Below are 16,153 nucleotides of genomic sequence, written 5' to 3'. Positions count from 1 at the left end.
TCATGACCTGAGCTGAAGGCAGAGGCTTTAACCCACTGAGCCACCCAGGTGCCCCTATAGTCATACATTTTTTTACCTACAAAAATTATTCACCATAATTCAACATAATTATTGCTAATTAAGCTGGAAAAACAAATTCTTTTCATTATCCACACATTGCCTGTCCACATTTGGCTCTGCTCATCTGACCACAACATACTTTTTTGTAATTCTTTAAGCCCTCCCCATGTCCATACCAAGATTTTCTACCTTCATTTATAAAATGGGGGTCATGGGTCCTTAACTCACCTACTAAAAGAATACTTGAAACCCCTTGTACTAAATAGACTGAGGTGGGGGTGGGGGAAGAACTGGGAAGAGCTACTTTCAAATGATCTAACTTTGTTCTTTTTGCAGATTTCTCAATAACGAGTGCTAATTGCACATTTGGCCTTTTTTTTTAAATATGTGCCACCAATATTCTCAATTGTCTTTTATTAAAAATTCCAACCTAAGCTTAAAAGTGTTTTGTTAAATCTGCAGACCTGAGTGCACGCGAAGGCATGGTACTTTATAAGCTCAAACTCCAGCTGCCTTTGAACAAAAACTAATGGGTCTTCTTGATACACAGCCATTTAGAGCCTCAGTCATCAAATGAAATTCAAATACCTGTCCCAGGATACCAAATGGAGAATATGAACTATGGTATTCAGTAGGAGCAGACGGTGCACAGCAATTTACACTTGATGATAAAGAAATACCAACTAGATATGAACATTTCCCTGAACGTGTACAGAATGAAGGTTCCAAAGATCTAAGATAAAGTCTTAACTACTTGATTAGCATAATCCCCATAGTCAGAAATAATTTCTTTTCATCATGGTACTTTATGTCTCTGTAAAATTCATCTTTTAATATCCAAATTGGCATGTCTCACAATCGTGTTGCAAAGATTATGAGAATATAATATGCAGTAGGCCTTTTGCCTTCACAAGGCCTTTGGGTATTTTAGTGTCCCATGTGGATAGTGTTTCTTTACGTGGTATTGGCTAGAGTAGTTAATATTATGTCTGCAATGAGCCAGACAATAGAAAACAAGTTGGAAACTGTTCTTTCATGGCAGGAAATTAAATTGCAAGTCTTGCATAGCATGAATTTTCTAATGGGACACCTGGCATCACTGACTATGGGAATAATTTTACACAGAGCAGCCCATATACAGCACCCTCCAAAGTGTCCCTAAAGTATTCATTTCCAGAGTAATGAAACAACAGTAGTAATCAAACATCAGCTGTAATCAATGAAATACTTAGGCTCTGATATTTAGCATGTAAGGAAGCAAGTGAATGCCCATTGCATAACTTAAAACATCAGATGCTCCCAGAATGAATAAATCAAAGGCTGTGGGAAATTTTCTTCTCTTGACCAAAGGATATAGAGTCCCGGATTCTCAGTCATGCCTACATGGGTGTAGATGTATCTCAGAATCTTGATAGACTAGTTTAAGGGGAGGAGGGAAGGTGCATTCTGGATTCATTCCTTCTCCATTCTGGATTGTGATATATCCTTGTGGCTCCCCATCTATATGAAAACCATTGATAAAAAATGTGCATTTTAATACATAAAATAAGTATACAAAATATGTATAGAAAGAAAGACATATTTATATGAAAACATTTCTTGGAGCTTCTCTTCTCATAGTATTTAGCCTATTTTTAATACTTTCTGACCCACATTTAGACATAAGGTTCCTCTTAGGATGCGTTCCTTTGTGAATTTTGGATTACTTAAGTACAATGGCAGGGGCACTTATATTTGACATCCCAATAATGACTCAAAGTCATTGCAAAAATCTGCAAAAACATCTAAGAAGGAGTCCAAGAGTCTTTTTAGTTGTCTTCAGTTTACTGAAGTGCATTTTTATCATAATCTATTGCCTTCCAGTTTCATAATCTATGTATGTTAACTCTACTGATTCAAAGTCCTTGTTTAACTGGAATATGTGCTATTTCCTAATGATAACTGATCAGAACATTTATCACATTGTACAGTGACATTTAGAAAATCAAACTAGCAGGGGAAATGCACATTTCCTACTGCTCTGAAATGCAGTCTACTCATAACCTTGGGACTAAAACAAAACAGAAACTGCCCGTGGATTTTCATCATCTGGGTCCCTCATTATAAATCATGTATTTCATAGAGCTGAAATTGAAACTTAAGACAATGTCCTGTGGCTCAGCGGGCTGTGCTTTGATAGTTTCCCTAGGTGAAAAGTAGGCGCACATTCCAAATATTTTCAGAGCTGCCGTTGATCCGGCTCCAAAAGCTCTTACATGATCCCAGGAAGACACCGATTAAATTTTTAATTCTGCTACTCCAGCTCCTTTCTCCTTATTTTGGAAGACAGGCCCAACACGTTGATATTTCCAGGCTACGTACATAATAATCACAATTTTTTTTCTGATTAATCACTTACCAAAATATCGAAATCAACACGAGTAGACTTTTTACAATGAGGAGAATTGTAGAGTTCGTGCAAGAGAAGCTGAGGGTATGTATTTTTAAGTACTCGAAACAGTTAAACGGTGTTCCCCGAACGTTAGCCAGAGCTCAAATTGCTCTAGTGACCCAGAATGTTCTTTGTTACCGCTCTCCTTCTCATCACAGCTAACACACACCAAGGGCCTATTGTGTACCAGGCACTGTTCTTGGGGCCTTCCAGTAGAGTTCTGAGTCTGTACCATTTCCCATCCCCCAGATCAAGGAGCAGGATTGAAAGAAGGTCACAGTTCATGACCAAGGCCATGCGGTCATAATAATGACAAGAAAATCCTGCTTCCCACCCCTCCTTTCCGGCTAACCCTGGATTCAGAAATTTGTTAGAGGAAAAAAATCTCAGTGAAATGTCTCTTTGTGCTGGTTTTCACAGCGTGGTGAGAAAATCTTTTCCTGGAACTTGGAGACATTTTTCTTATTGAAAAGGAAGTTATAAGTGTTTCTATGGCTCTTGCCCTGTGGAGGTGCTGGTTGATGGCCTCAGAAGCCGTATCTCTCTCATGTGTCAGTCTGTCAATTTAGCCACTAACTTCTGACCTTGAATCAGACAAATCTTCACAAAGACAGCAACAGAGAAATCATGGCAGGCTGGAAGTCATGTGGGAACTGAGCCAGACCTCACTTACCCCTACCAAGTCTTGAGGAAAGACCGCAAGGTGCTTTTCATGCTCACGACACTCCAAGTCACTTCTTAAAGCAGTTTGGGGTCAGGACACTAGTATATTCAGCTGTGTTGAACAGTCTCAAAGAAATCGTTCAATAAAAACATCTTGATTAAAATCCATAGAATCTTTTCCAGCTATACCTGGTGCAAATATACCCTTTTTTTAGATGTATGCCCTCTGAGAATTATTTCATTCACCTGTTTATTCATTCGACAAATGTAGAGTGAGTTTCCCTTAAGAACCAGCACTGTGTTAAACACTGAACGTGCCCTGTTGAAAAAAGACCCTTCTCTGCCTTTAAAAAACGCAACATCGATTTTGGGAAACGCTTGACAAAGCCTGTGCTGGTGAATGTGCCTTGTTTGTCGTCTTCACTTGCCACCCACTTAGGATAGAAAGTACACGGCTCACGGTGGTCACACCTGGACAGATGTGCATTTTGATCATTATTCTTAGATCACCTCACATGAGCCAACAAGATTATGCATATTTGTTGTTACATATAATGAGTATTTTTTTAGTCAAAAATGATAAAAACAAAAAAAGCACAGCTAAGGCTTTTCTGATCTGCAGTATCTTCACTTGGCCCTCGAAAGCCGTTTCCATGAGGTAAATTCTGCAGTCAGGAGAAAACCACATGTGCTGGGATTCTTAACTCCCGACTTTACCTAGTCTTCTGAGGTCACATGAATCCCACAGGAAAGATGCACCTGTATCTCTTCAAAAGGAAGGAGTTATGAAGACTGCCTTACCGAGTGATCCTCAGATAATGAAATCCTACCTTCCCACAGTTTCAAATCAGACAACTATAATTAGTAGAGGTTAAAACCTACTTGCACCTATGGCATAAAAATGACGACGTGGTTACTATTTTGAATCCCAATTCTAGCTTTGCAAGAATGTAAAAGATCTATTAGTAAAGTCAACTGAGTGATGAAATTGCATATGTTGCTTTGGGCCTCTGAAGACATATTATAGTTATTTTAAAAATAGCAGTACTTGGGAGCATACCATATGTCATTTCTGTGATGACAACGATCCAAAGTATGTTGGCTTTGCATCTAAAATGGCACGGGACTCGTATCAATGCATAGCTTTAGATACCGTTCCATAACATACAGGGTTTCCTATGCTAGTTTCAAAGACGTGCAGAAGACCTTATTTAAAAAGGCCAAAAATTACTCCAGACTCTGTGTTCTACCCCAGGCTGCCACAAGAGGGCATTCTTCTCCCAAAATATATGCAAGCAGAGTTTACCACTGATTTCTACAAACAGAGAAAACATGTGTCTAAGATTATCTCACAAGGGTCTTTAGCCTGGTCAGGAGTGTTTCATTAACGACTGATTCTAACATGATATTTTGTTTTCTTTACTTGACATTTTCTGATTGTGAATTTTATAGGGTGCTAATTAATCAATGGCTTGGGTGACAACGGAAGACTGGATGTATTGTTTAAGCAGAGTTTTTGTTTTGCTTGTGATTTGCGATTTGAGTTCCCTAAAAAAGTTGGTGGTTCATTATGTCTCTCCCTTAGGGCTTTTTTGAAGAGGAGGAAGGTAAAGAGTATATTTATAAAGAGCCTAAACTGACAGGCCTCTCTGAGATTTCCCAAAGACTGCTCAAGCTCTACGCAGATAAATTCGGAGCAGACAATGTGAAGATAATCCAGGATTCCAACAAGGTAAAGGAAAGCCCGTATTCACACAAGTGTGAGGAGTTGACTTAATTTTTTCTAACTTTAGTAGTTAAAGTTTTCATTTTCTGCCTGACTGTGCAAAGTAAACCACCTCCACTATTTCGGATGTTTTGCTCATTTGTTTATTGGCTGGTTGATCAGTGATTTCTTTTTTCTTTTGTCAATAATGTTATATACATGTTTATTCAAATAACTTACAGATAATCATAGAAACAATTTACTAAATTCTGTACTTATGCCATGGGTTATTTGTTTGCATTTGAACAGCAATCTAAGGGTTAAAGTGATTGGGCCCAGTGGTGGAGTTGGACGAAACAGCACAATGTATGTATTCAGTCATGGAGGTCTTTGGGAGTCATACCAATTTTGAAATCTGTCCTCTGTGACAGTGGCAGACTTGTATTAACCCGAAAACATTCATTTTACTTCCTCATGGCTGCATGAAGCAAGGGCTTACATTCTCTGATTAGATTAGTCAAAATTGGATCTTCTAGTGTGCTTCCATTCATTTAGCCAACTTTATCAAGCACCTACTACATGCCAGGCCCAGAACTAGCAGCTGGGACACATGGAGTCTCTTCCTTCCAGAGTTCACAGTTCATATAGGGTTAAGAAGAGAAGAATATATGAGAATAGTTAATTAAATAGAGACAGTGAAGTACCACAAGAGACATGGTCCAAGTCACATGGAGAAAGCTCAGGGCTCCCTTAACAGCTCATTCTTGGCTGGGCAATGCTCCACAGGGGAAGAATGTTTGCTCTGGGAATTGCAGAGTGAGAAGGTGTCTGCTGGAAGCATAGGGCATTCTAAGAAGCCCAGCACAGGCAATGCCAGGAAGGAATGAAAGCAGGAGGTGTGTTTAGAGCCTGCCAGGTCTCAGAATCACAGTTTGGAGAGAAGAGCGTGGCAGAGTGAGGGAGCCGGAAAAGCTGGTTTGTGCCCAAATGTAGAGGCTGTTCCTAGGCCACAAAGGAAAAGGTCTTTTCACGCCTCTCCTCTTTTACACAACTGGTATTTGGAGCAATCTGGGCCTGAGGCTACTGGATCCAGACTGAAGTTGTGACAATGGGCTCATCATTCTCTCCCTTAGCTGGAAAGGTACAAGCCCCTTCCCCATGAAGGTGGACAGAACTGGAACTACTGTCACGGTGGTTCTCTGAAATAGGGGGCATGGACAGAGTTTCTAGTGGTTTCTAGAGTTTCTGTCGAATTTGGTGTCAGACCACTGGAGTCTTCATTCCACCAGAATACCTCCTATCAGCCGGTGATCCCTCTTGGAGAAACTAGTGGCCACTCTGAAGCTCCTTTTTTTTTTTTTTTTTTTTAAATCTGTAAAGTGGTTACAATTATACTCATTTTACAGGGTAATTTTTAGGAGCATTACAAAGAAGTTCTCAAGCTTCCTCAAGTCTCTGGAATCAGATAGGCAGCAAGCAGTTAAACAGATGGAGAAAGCTGGAGGATGTTGGAAAATTCTTCCAGAAATCATTAGGAAAGAGGATGAGACTCATCTCTTCCAACCTTGAAAAATAGCAAAAGCCATTCCCTGGCTGTTCTTGGGACCCCCCCCCCCATCTGCCTGCCTTGTTGTTTGAGAAGGCTAGTCACTGCAGCAGAGTCAGTAAATACATTATCTAGGATGATTTATTGCAGATAAAAGAAAAAAAATAGAGAAACTGAAAATAAAAATATTGGCACTCATGAAATAGGTGAATCAGTTAATCCTCTAAACAGACGAAGAACCTCCTTCCACATTACAATCCCAGAGCCCATGGCCTCAGTCTAGGTATGTAGTTGAATCCTGGAGGGACCAAGAGATACATTTCTACGCTCAAGAAGCTCATATTCTAGGGGCACCTGGGTGGCTCAGTGGGTTAAGCCTCTGCCTTCGGCTCAGGTCATGATCTCAGGGTCTTGGGATCGAGCCCTACAGCAGGGCTCTCTGCTCAGCAGGGAGCCTGCTTCCTCCTCTCTCTGCCTGCTTCTCTGCCTCCTTGTGATCTCTGTCTGTCAAATAAATTTTAAAAATCTTTAAAAAAAAAAAAAAGAAGAAGAAGAAGAAGAAGAAGCTCATATTCTAGACAAAGGTAGGGGTATTCATTACAGAAGAGAAAGAAGATCAAAGATTAAATTATATGCCCTAAACAGGTACTTAGGTGTCCAAGAACCTCAGCTCCTTGGAGGGCTGGCTCCAACCCACCTCTGCCGCTGTCTGGACCACCGTCCAGCCAGTTCCCCTTACTGTTGCTTCAGGTGGCCCAGCTCTGAAGCGATGCCATCGCCTATCTTTCCCCGCGGGGACAGGGACAGGCCCCTCCCTCGGGAGGCCGGCGGCGGGAAGGCAGAGCCTTCTCACTTCCAGGAGCCCCTGGGGCTCACACTCCTTCTTTTGCCATAATGTGTTAACCCAGGTAAACCCCAAGGATTTGGACCCCAAATATGCCTACATCCAGGTGACCTATGTCACGCCGTTCTTTGAAGAAAAGGAAATAGAGGACCGGAAGACGGACTTCGAGATGCACCACAACATCAACCGCTTCGTCTTCGAGACGCCGTTCACGCTGTCGGGCAAGAAGCACGGCGGCGTGGAGGAGCAGTGCAAGCGGCGCACGGTCCTCACCAGTAAGTGCCCTCGCGCGGGGCCTCTCCTCGCGGGCTGCGCGGTGGCTCTCAGGTTTGCTGACGAGGACCCGGGACGCGCTAAATGCGACGTGTGTGCCGGGAAGCGCCTCCTTCCCCTCCTTGGGAAAGTCGACAGGGAGAGAAATTCTCAGTAGAGCTACTTAATGCACCTCTTCCCTTTAGACGTTCCAGCCGTCAAGGTCATGGTGTGCACATCCTGGGAGAGGCACTGGGAACTTCCCCCTGCCCTCTCCCTGAGCCTGCCCCCAGGGATTTCAGGGTTAGCAGCTCTCCCAAGTGTGTGCCTTGGGACCAAATTCCAAACCACTCTGGAATTCAGGCTTCTCATTTGTAAACTGAAGGCAAGGGATGACCTCCCCCGTTCCTCTCAGCACCCTCTAGATCTAGTCTATGAGTTAGTCATCCTTTTACCTATTTGGTAAACATGCCATGAGGGCCTGCGAGGGGCTGGACACTCTCCCGGGAATTTAAATAAATGAACCCCGAGTCTTGCCCTCAATGTGTCCACGGTCTGGTAGGAGAAAACCAAGTAAAGCAAGAAATCCAGGCGAGCATGGCCTGAGAAAGAAAAAGGGAAGGCACAGGTAATCCCCCTGGGCGGGGGGGCGGTCTCCTAGGGCAGACCAAAGAGAAAGTTGAGCAAAGGTGTTCTGGAGGAATCTTGAGAGATGAGCAGTCCTGGAGTACGCAATAGATACAATAGCAGTGTCCCAAATTATAGGAAACATTCATCTTCGGTAAACTTTTCCAGAACTTTTATCATCAAAAAATGAGAACAAAACTATCATACTATATGCTACTGAGTACACATTTAAGCATTCTTTAGGGTGGTTTAGAATAGTTTTTATTTGAATTAGAAGCTGGCGGGGGGGGGGGGGGCGATACTGTTTTAAGACTCTAAAAGCCTAAACCCAGCCAACAGATGAGTAGTTGTTGGCTAGCCAAATGTAGAAAAGCAAGCCAGGTGACAGCCGCTGGGCCCCAAGCTGAGATGTGAGACACCACAGTACAGTGGAGGAAAAATAACTCACATACACAGAAACCATGCAGAGTGGAAGATGCTGTATGCAAAAAAAAAAAAAAAAAAAAAAATTCGTCTGGACCTTCCAGTGCCACCCCGGACTCACCTCACTCACCTCAACCTTTACCTTCTCTTGCATATCTTTTGTGCAGCAAGTCACTTGTTCCCATATGTGAAGAAGAGAATACAAGTCATAAGCCAGTCGAGCACAGAACTGAATCCTATCGAAGTGGCGATTGATGAGATGTCCAAGAAGGTTTCTGAGCTTAACCAGCTTTGCACGATGGACGATGTAGACATGATCCGACTGCAGCTCAAAGTCCAAGGAAGCGTCAGCGTGAAGGTAGGTGCTCTCGGAGCGGAGAAGCGCTTGTTATAATGTGAAGCCTGGTATAAAACACCCTAGAAATTCTTTACAAAAGGGCTAAGAGAGACTTTTTTCTGTGTGATACCATCCAGCAACTTTATCTGAGTCTTTCAAATTTTGTTTCGCTGTAAGTACACATGGATGGTGCTAAACACCAGGAGATAAACCTTTTTATTTTTTTAAATTTTAGCCTAAATAAAATTTCTTCATCCTCAATCCTCCTTTCCCATCTCCTCTGGATAAACTATGTTCTATATTCTAAAATCTAACCAATGAATTAATTAATGAATAATAAATGTGGCTTTCTCATCTGTAAGTAAAAGCCTTATGAAAGTGTTCCAAAACAAAATTCTTAAAAGTGTATTAGTTCATAAGATGTGTGTCAGTATTTATCTGACTGTCACATGTCTGAGAAGCTGCAGATGGCCTGCTCACAGTGGGGGATTAAAGAATATATAACAAGCAGACTGTTTGCAAAAGCATAAGCAGTATTTAGGAAAATCAGCAAGGTGGGCGCAGGTCCTAGCTAGAACGTTATCCCCTAGATCTGAAGACAAGGGGAGAGAAGAGTGAATGGGAGCAGAGAGAGAGCTGGGAGAGCCAGCTGGTGAGACAGACAGAGCCGCCTCTGCTAGATAGAAGACCACAAGGAGGAAACCCTGGGTCCAAAAACACCCTGACCAGCTGAGACTAGGGAGGGGTAAGCAAGGCACTCACCTTGGGCACAGAATTTAAATAGGCATCAAAACACTCAGTACCCACCATAAAATAATATTAATGCAGGTTTTTTTAAAATAAAAAATGTCAAAAATTTATAATGAACCAAGTGTTCACATTGTAAATAAAGGCAGGCCAGTAAGTATGCCCTGTGCAACTACGATGGAGCCCAAGGCAAAATCAGGAATACAGATCCTGATGATCTGCTCTCCGCTTCTGCACCTACCTCTCTTCTGTGTCCCCCATGGCTGACTCAAAATAGCAATAATAATAAATCTTTTAGAGCCAGAAAGCAGAAGACCCATTGCTGTACTCTAAACGGAACAGCTTCCCTCAGCACATAGGTGTGTCAAGGAAAGTGAGCATTGGATCTAGAGAAGCAAAGGAGAGTATCCATAACGTTTACTCATTCTACCATGCAGGCAATCCCTCCCCCATAAGGGCCTTTGAAGACAACTCTAATACAGTGTTAGCTTCCTTCTTCTGTGACCGTATTCCTTCCAAGCCCTACAGTCACAGCAAAACGCTACAAACACTAAAGAATATGGACTCCTTCACAAGTGTGAGCCTACTCATGTGTGTGCACGTGAACGGGACCTGGCATTGTGCATTCACTCAGCAAATCTGATAAATGCTTCCTCCGGCCAGTATCTAGGCCAGACTGTCAAGTGGAATACAGTCAAACAGCGTTTCCCAGGACGGCACATAGACCACCACCATGGAATGTCACTTGTTAATAGTTCAGTGTTTATTGTAATGTGAACAGAAAAAAAAAAAAAAAAGTAGCACATCAAACATTTGATTTCACAGATGTTAAAATTAAATGGATTTAAAGTAAGGAAAAATGAGTCGCGTTTTCAAAGATAGTGAAAAAATAACGGTGCAAGCCGAGTGCAGATATGACAAAAATGGGAAATGATGGGCAAGTGACAGTTTGCGAAGGGTGGTCATGGAGTACAGCACTCAGATTCGTCCTTCAGGAGCTTACTACTGAGTTAGAGGACAGCAGATGAGAGAGGTAGCACATCATTAGGTCACCAGGCTCTGTGAGAGGATTGGGGTGCTGCGTGATTGGTTCTACTCCTTCCAGCGGTGGAGAAGGCCCCATCCAAGGAAGAGATGGGATGGTCCTCAGCCAATTCTCTTCTCCCCAACAGGTTAATGCTGGGCCTATGGCCTATGCACGAGCTTTCCTTGAAGAAACCAATGCAAAGAGATACCCTGATAACCAAGTAAAACTTTTGAAGGAAATCTTCAGGTAAGTTTTTCTGTGTTGGAATGTACCTCCTCCAGGTAGCAGAATCTCTCAGCAGCTTGACTCGGAGCTGCCACTTTCTATGGCTAATTGGTCATTTGCTTTTCACTGTCAATAAAGGCAATTTGCAGATGCATGTGGGCAAGCCCTTGATGTGAACGAGCGGCTCATCAAGGAGGACCAGCTGGAGTACCAGGAAGAACTGAGGTCCCATTATAAGGACATGCTTAGTGAACTCTCCGCAATCATGAACGAGCAGGTAAGACTTGGCTTGAGGTGGCCCAAGCTGCCACGTTATAGAAACTGTCCATTCTGTCCCTAGTGCCAGAAGGACTGTAAATGTCCCTTTTCTTACATGAACAGCATGAGCACAGAGGTTCTCACTCCTCCATGTCCAAGATTCTTTGCTTCTCAAAGCAGAGATCAGGTTAGGGGAGAAAAAAATCTATGGGGGGGGGATGAGAACCCAAGTAATTTCCAAAGTTTCAGGTATGTTTATCCAAACTCTATGCAAAGTTGGCTTTCTAAAATAGATGGAACCTTTTAGACACCAAGGAACACAGGATGACATTCCACTAGATTTGCTGCCTCTCCTGTCACCCCAATGTACACCTCTGCAACGCCCAAGTTGTGAGATGGAGTTCTACCACCAGGGGTCTCTGCACCATACTCGAGAAGAACCCTAGGTCTAAGGTCAAGGCTTTGTAAGGTCCAGACTGCACCTACAGAGGCTGGGAATTCCTGAAGATGTGCAGAATTGGGTAAAACTTAATCCTCTGCCCCACCAGCAGGTCATCCACGCATCTAGCATGTTCCATAAGGGTGTGCACAAAATCTGGATATTCATTAATCACAATACTTTTTGAGGCGCAGAAATCAAGTGGAAAAGCTAAGGGCCACTCTTTGACTTTCCAGTATCCATCAACTCCCACACCTGGACATCCCGACCTAGACATCTTACTACTCACGGTCTTCTCCAGGAGTTTGATGTGCTCTTTACAGAATAACTGAGCAGGAGAATTTGAATAATCTCCTAACAGTGCCTCATGCACAGCAGCCACTCATTAAAAATTAGTTCCCCTTCTTTTCTTTAAGCGGCCTGGCACTATCAACACTATTCACAAAGCATGAAATGTATCTCATGCATGTTTTCTTCCCAGTGCATTTCTCATTGTTTCTTTTGTCTTCTTTTCCGTCTCCTTTTACCCACATTTTAAACTCTCCAAAGTAGCTAGGGGAAGAAATTGGTTAATTGTTTACGTTGGAGATCATTAATCTCCCTGGATAGGATTTCTCAATGAGGGATTATTGTTAGTGGGATTTGGGATTATGAAGGGACGATGGGAATTAAAAACTCAAGAGAGATGCCTCGGTGGCATGGGGGCAATCATAGATCTGAGAGTGAAACAAAAGAACGAGCAGTGGACCTTAAAGCTGGAAAAGGTGGTGAAGAAATGTTCGTTTCCAACTATAAATTACATCTGACCTTGAAACTTCGGGCAAAAAATACTTTTCTCTTTTTTTTCCTGGCAGCTCTGTCGCGGTCCGTGTCTATACAGCTTCTGTTCCTCTGTGTCTAGTATTTCCCTCAGTACTATAAGCAAAAGTGGTATGTTTTTCTTTCCTTATGTCTACACTGTCCTTTGTGGCCTTCTGGTCTGCCTATCTCTTCCTAGTTGCTCGTATTCCCCCAGACACCTCCACCGTGGCTAGTGTTCTCTGAGTGTTTATTTAATTAGAACAATTTTATTTCCATTTCGAGATAGACTGATGTTAAAAAAAAAAAAAAGCTTGCTGATTAAAGTTAAAAGCTTATCTTTTATTTATTTTTTTTAAGTAGGCTCCATGCCCAACATGGGGCTTTAACTCACAACCTTGTGATTGAGAGTTCCATGCTCTTCCAACTGAGCCAATGAGACACCCCAACAACTTAGCTTTTAAAAAGAAAATTCATACTCAGCCAATTTGTAAAATATATTTGAGGTCAATTGTATCTGAAACAAAGATTCAGTATACCTCAAATTGCAACAACAACAAAAAACAAAAACAAAAGAACAACAACAAAAATCTTCTGCACAAATATAAGAACCAGCTGATTAAGAGGAGAGAAAAATAATTCTTTTACAGGATACCTTTACTAAAAGAAGCAAAGTTTAAGTTTGTGCTTCCTGGAAGTTGATTCAAAGAAAAGAAATGGATGGATTTCACAGATCTTATTATTCAGTAAAAGAAACAGATCTGTTGGCAGGAAAGATAAACTTCCCCTGGTCCTGGGGATTTGTCACATTGGTATTCATATACGGGACAATGACAACAACGTATGTTACCTTCAAAAAAAGTTTTCCTTAAAAATGATTTCCTCTATTATATGGGTTTTCCATATTTCCACCTTAGATTAAAATGAGGACAAAGTATTAACTTCTAACTCTGTAAAAGAGATTCTAGAAGAGAAACTAGTTAATAATCATCAATCGTAAGTATAAATTATCCATAGCAAAACTATAAGATATCTAAGTGAAATTAGCTATTTTCATGACAATCATCAATAACTGTTATTCATTGGTTGTAATGAACAATTTCCTAAAATCAGAAAGAGCTAGCCAATGATTAAGATCTATAAAGTCTCTAGTATTTTTTAAAAATGGGTGTTGTCTCAGTTCAGATTTACAACAACAAAAAAAATTGTTTACTTCTTTTCTCGTTTTTTTTTTAATGAAAAAGCATCTGGCAGTAATCATTGAATTCAAACTCTAGTGGAGGGAAGGGTTGTCTAGTATTAGCATGATCTTGTAATGCATGAATTCATTCACATACCTTTACAAGACCAGTGCTCTAACCCCTGAGCTATAGGGCCTCGTGTCATTCACATACCTTTATACTTATGACATGTTCTGGAAGAAAATTACATATATAGTTACAGTGAAGAGAGAAATTCTACCCTTGAGCTTTTAAAAATAGAAATAGTGTTAGAATAGATAGACATAGAAAGAAAGAAAAATAACAATGGCATTAATTATGCAGTTGACTCCAAGAATGCCCAGAAAAGTCCTAGCTAAGAGGGTATCCTGAAGCCACCTACTTAGTGAAAGAAACTTCAGTATACGGAAGGAGAAGGACTAGGATAAAGCAGATGCTAGCGTGTAAAATGGAGATATTGGGATGAAGCACTTCGGGTTGCTAAAGTGACAGGCAGACAACAACTACCTTAATAGGCAGCCAGAATGCCACACTATTTTATAAGTAGCCAAAAAACATAAAACCTCCTTTGATGGAGGCCAAAGTGATACATGTAAGTAACTGGAAGAAACATAAATATAAGACGCTCATTTGGAGTCTGTTTCAGCACTGACGGTGATAACATTGTGAAATCAACGGCCGTAATGAATCTCAAATATAAAATACAGAGAAAGGAACGGGTCCACTCTGTTATGGTGCCAAGAAGGCAAGATGCAAAGGCATGTTGCTCCGGGAGTGTCAGATACTCTGAGGACACTTTATTTCCCAAATTATTTAAGCAGAACTTGTGGCATCGATCATAAGGAGGATTTATGGGCAGTCTAGGATACCCAGATGCTTCGTGCTCTGTGCAGGTTGAAGTGTTAACCTGTCTTGGAGGGTTAAAGAGGGTTAAAGCTAAACCATAGTAATATGTTAACTAAGTGGAAAAATCTTTTGAAATATCCATTAAGTCTCTCCCTTACAGAGATACATTTTAGATGTACCTACGGTTTCTACTGTTGTTATCATATTTACATATCATTATTCGCACAGATTTGACAGGAAGTTATTACTTAGGCATGTTAATATTATTTTCAAATAATATTAGTGTATTTTTTTCTTATATTTCCATTAATGCAAACATTTAAATGAGCTTTCGGGTGTTTCCCCTTTTTGGTATTTTGACAGTATAAATTGTAAACTTTTAGAATAAAATGAAATTCTGGAAGTACTCAGATACAATCATAAAGTCATTATTTATAAATTTATCTCTGATAGTCAAAGAGTATTGTGAAGCTATTTTAAATCTTGCCAAAATGCTTCTGACATGGGCTTGCAAAAACTTCCAGAACTATTCTGATAAGCTCATTTTCGACAACTCACAGCGGTCCTTATGGGGTGGGAGAGAAGCACTGTTCTGGGTTTTAATTTTGTGCTTGCCAATATTAACACAAAACTCTCTATTTTCCTTTTGATTTGCCGTGTTGCATTTCATCCTGTCAAGATTACATACAGGGACGACCCGTCAAAGCGCGGAGCGGAGCGAACCTGCCCTCTGGTAATTAGCAGGGCGGCCCCGGCTGTGCCCACCGTCTCCATCTCAGCCAGTGAGGAAGCTTGAGTGGAGGTCTGCTGCATCAGACACACCTCTAAGGGAACCCTCTGAATTTGCAGCTCATCTCGGGGAAGAGAGAGATTTAATTTATTTGAAGTTTTTATAGTGTTAATAATTTTTTTTTTTTTTTACCTCGCTAGCTTGAAAATTTTGCCCGCCTCCAGTTTTGCACATTTCTTATGATTTGTTTGTTTTTTTTTCCTTGAGCAACGTTGATTAAGTCAAGCTGAACATTTGCCGTGAAATTGCAATGAATGTGTAGCTCAAAAGCAAACCCTAAGTTTGCTGTCAGTTATAATGTGTTCAATACCAAGCCCTAGTACATATATTTTAAAGGTCAAAGTGAATGTTTTTGTAACATTTAAGCACATTTCAAATGTAAATAGAAGATTGTAAGATATATGGTTTTTACCAAATTTAAAAGAACCTTTTTAGTTAATACTTATGACAGTGCTAAAATTGTATGAATAACATTTCAGATACCATTATATTAAAATATTTGTGTATGTGTACAAAAGTGTTGATAAATACTAACCTTTAAAGTTTGTGGAGTTCCTTTATTTGTAATATATGTGCTCTTAAAAGCAATGGGATGTGAAATTATGTAAGTATTTTGTTGTTAATAGAAATAAAAAATACAGTTACTTTGCATTTGGTTCCCTCTTGAAGAGTGGGTGAGTTCCTACTAAAAGTGGTTCATCGGACTGGATACCTGCTGAACGCAATCCCATATTCACTACATATGGTGCCTCCTTAAGAGGTTAGGGAAAGGACTCCACACTCAGCCAGGCTGTTACTCCAAAGATCAAATCGACATGCCAGAAGTTTCCAAATCTACAATAATAGGATGACTGGGGAAGATAGAATGAATCAGAATCATGAGGGCTGTGGTATTTAATAGGACTCTTCACAAAT

At 41.0% G+C, this 16,153-nt stretch overlaps 1 protein-coding gene across 1 annotated transcript in view; it reads left to right on the top strand.

Moving 5' to 3' along the window:
• Window positions 1–15,889, top strand: part of LOC111144975 (dedicator of cytokinesis protein 10-like) — a 43,778-nt gene extending 27,889 nt beyond the window's left edge. Inside the window, exons 23-28 of the mRNA XM_022499619.1 lie at window positions 4,740–4,886; window positions 7,314–7,524; window positions 8,719–8,909; window positions 10,808–10,908; window positions 11,026–11,164; window positions 15,128–15,889. Of these exons, the coding sequence (XP_022355327.1) occupies window positions 4,740–4,886; window positions 7,314–7,524; window positions 8,719–8,909; window positions 10,808–10,908; window positions 11,026–11,164; window positions 15,128–15,244 (906 nt within the window). The 3' untranslated portion in view covers window positions 15,245–15,889. The remainder of the gene's footprint in view (window positions 1–4,739; window positions 4,887–7,313; window positions 7,525–8,718; window positions 8,910–10,807; window positions 10,909–11,025; window positions 11,165–15,127) is intronic.
• Window positions 15,890–16,153: the final 264 nt, after the last annotated feature.

Source organism: Enhydra lutris, unplaced genomic scaffold (assembly GCF_002288905.1).
Source record: "Enhydra lutris kenyoni isolate GAN:26980312 unplaced genomic scaffold, ASM228890v2 scaffoldscaffold1, whole genome shotgun sequence".
Classification (NCBI taxonomy): domain Eukaryota; kingdom Metazoa; phylum Chordata; class Mammalia; order Carnivora; family Mustelidae; genus Enhydra; species Enhydra lutris.
The sequence above is the reverse complement of the archived record's forward strand: the minus strand, read 5'-3'. Positions and strand labels throughout refer to the sequence as shown.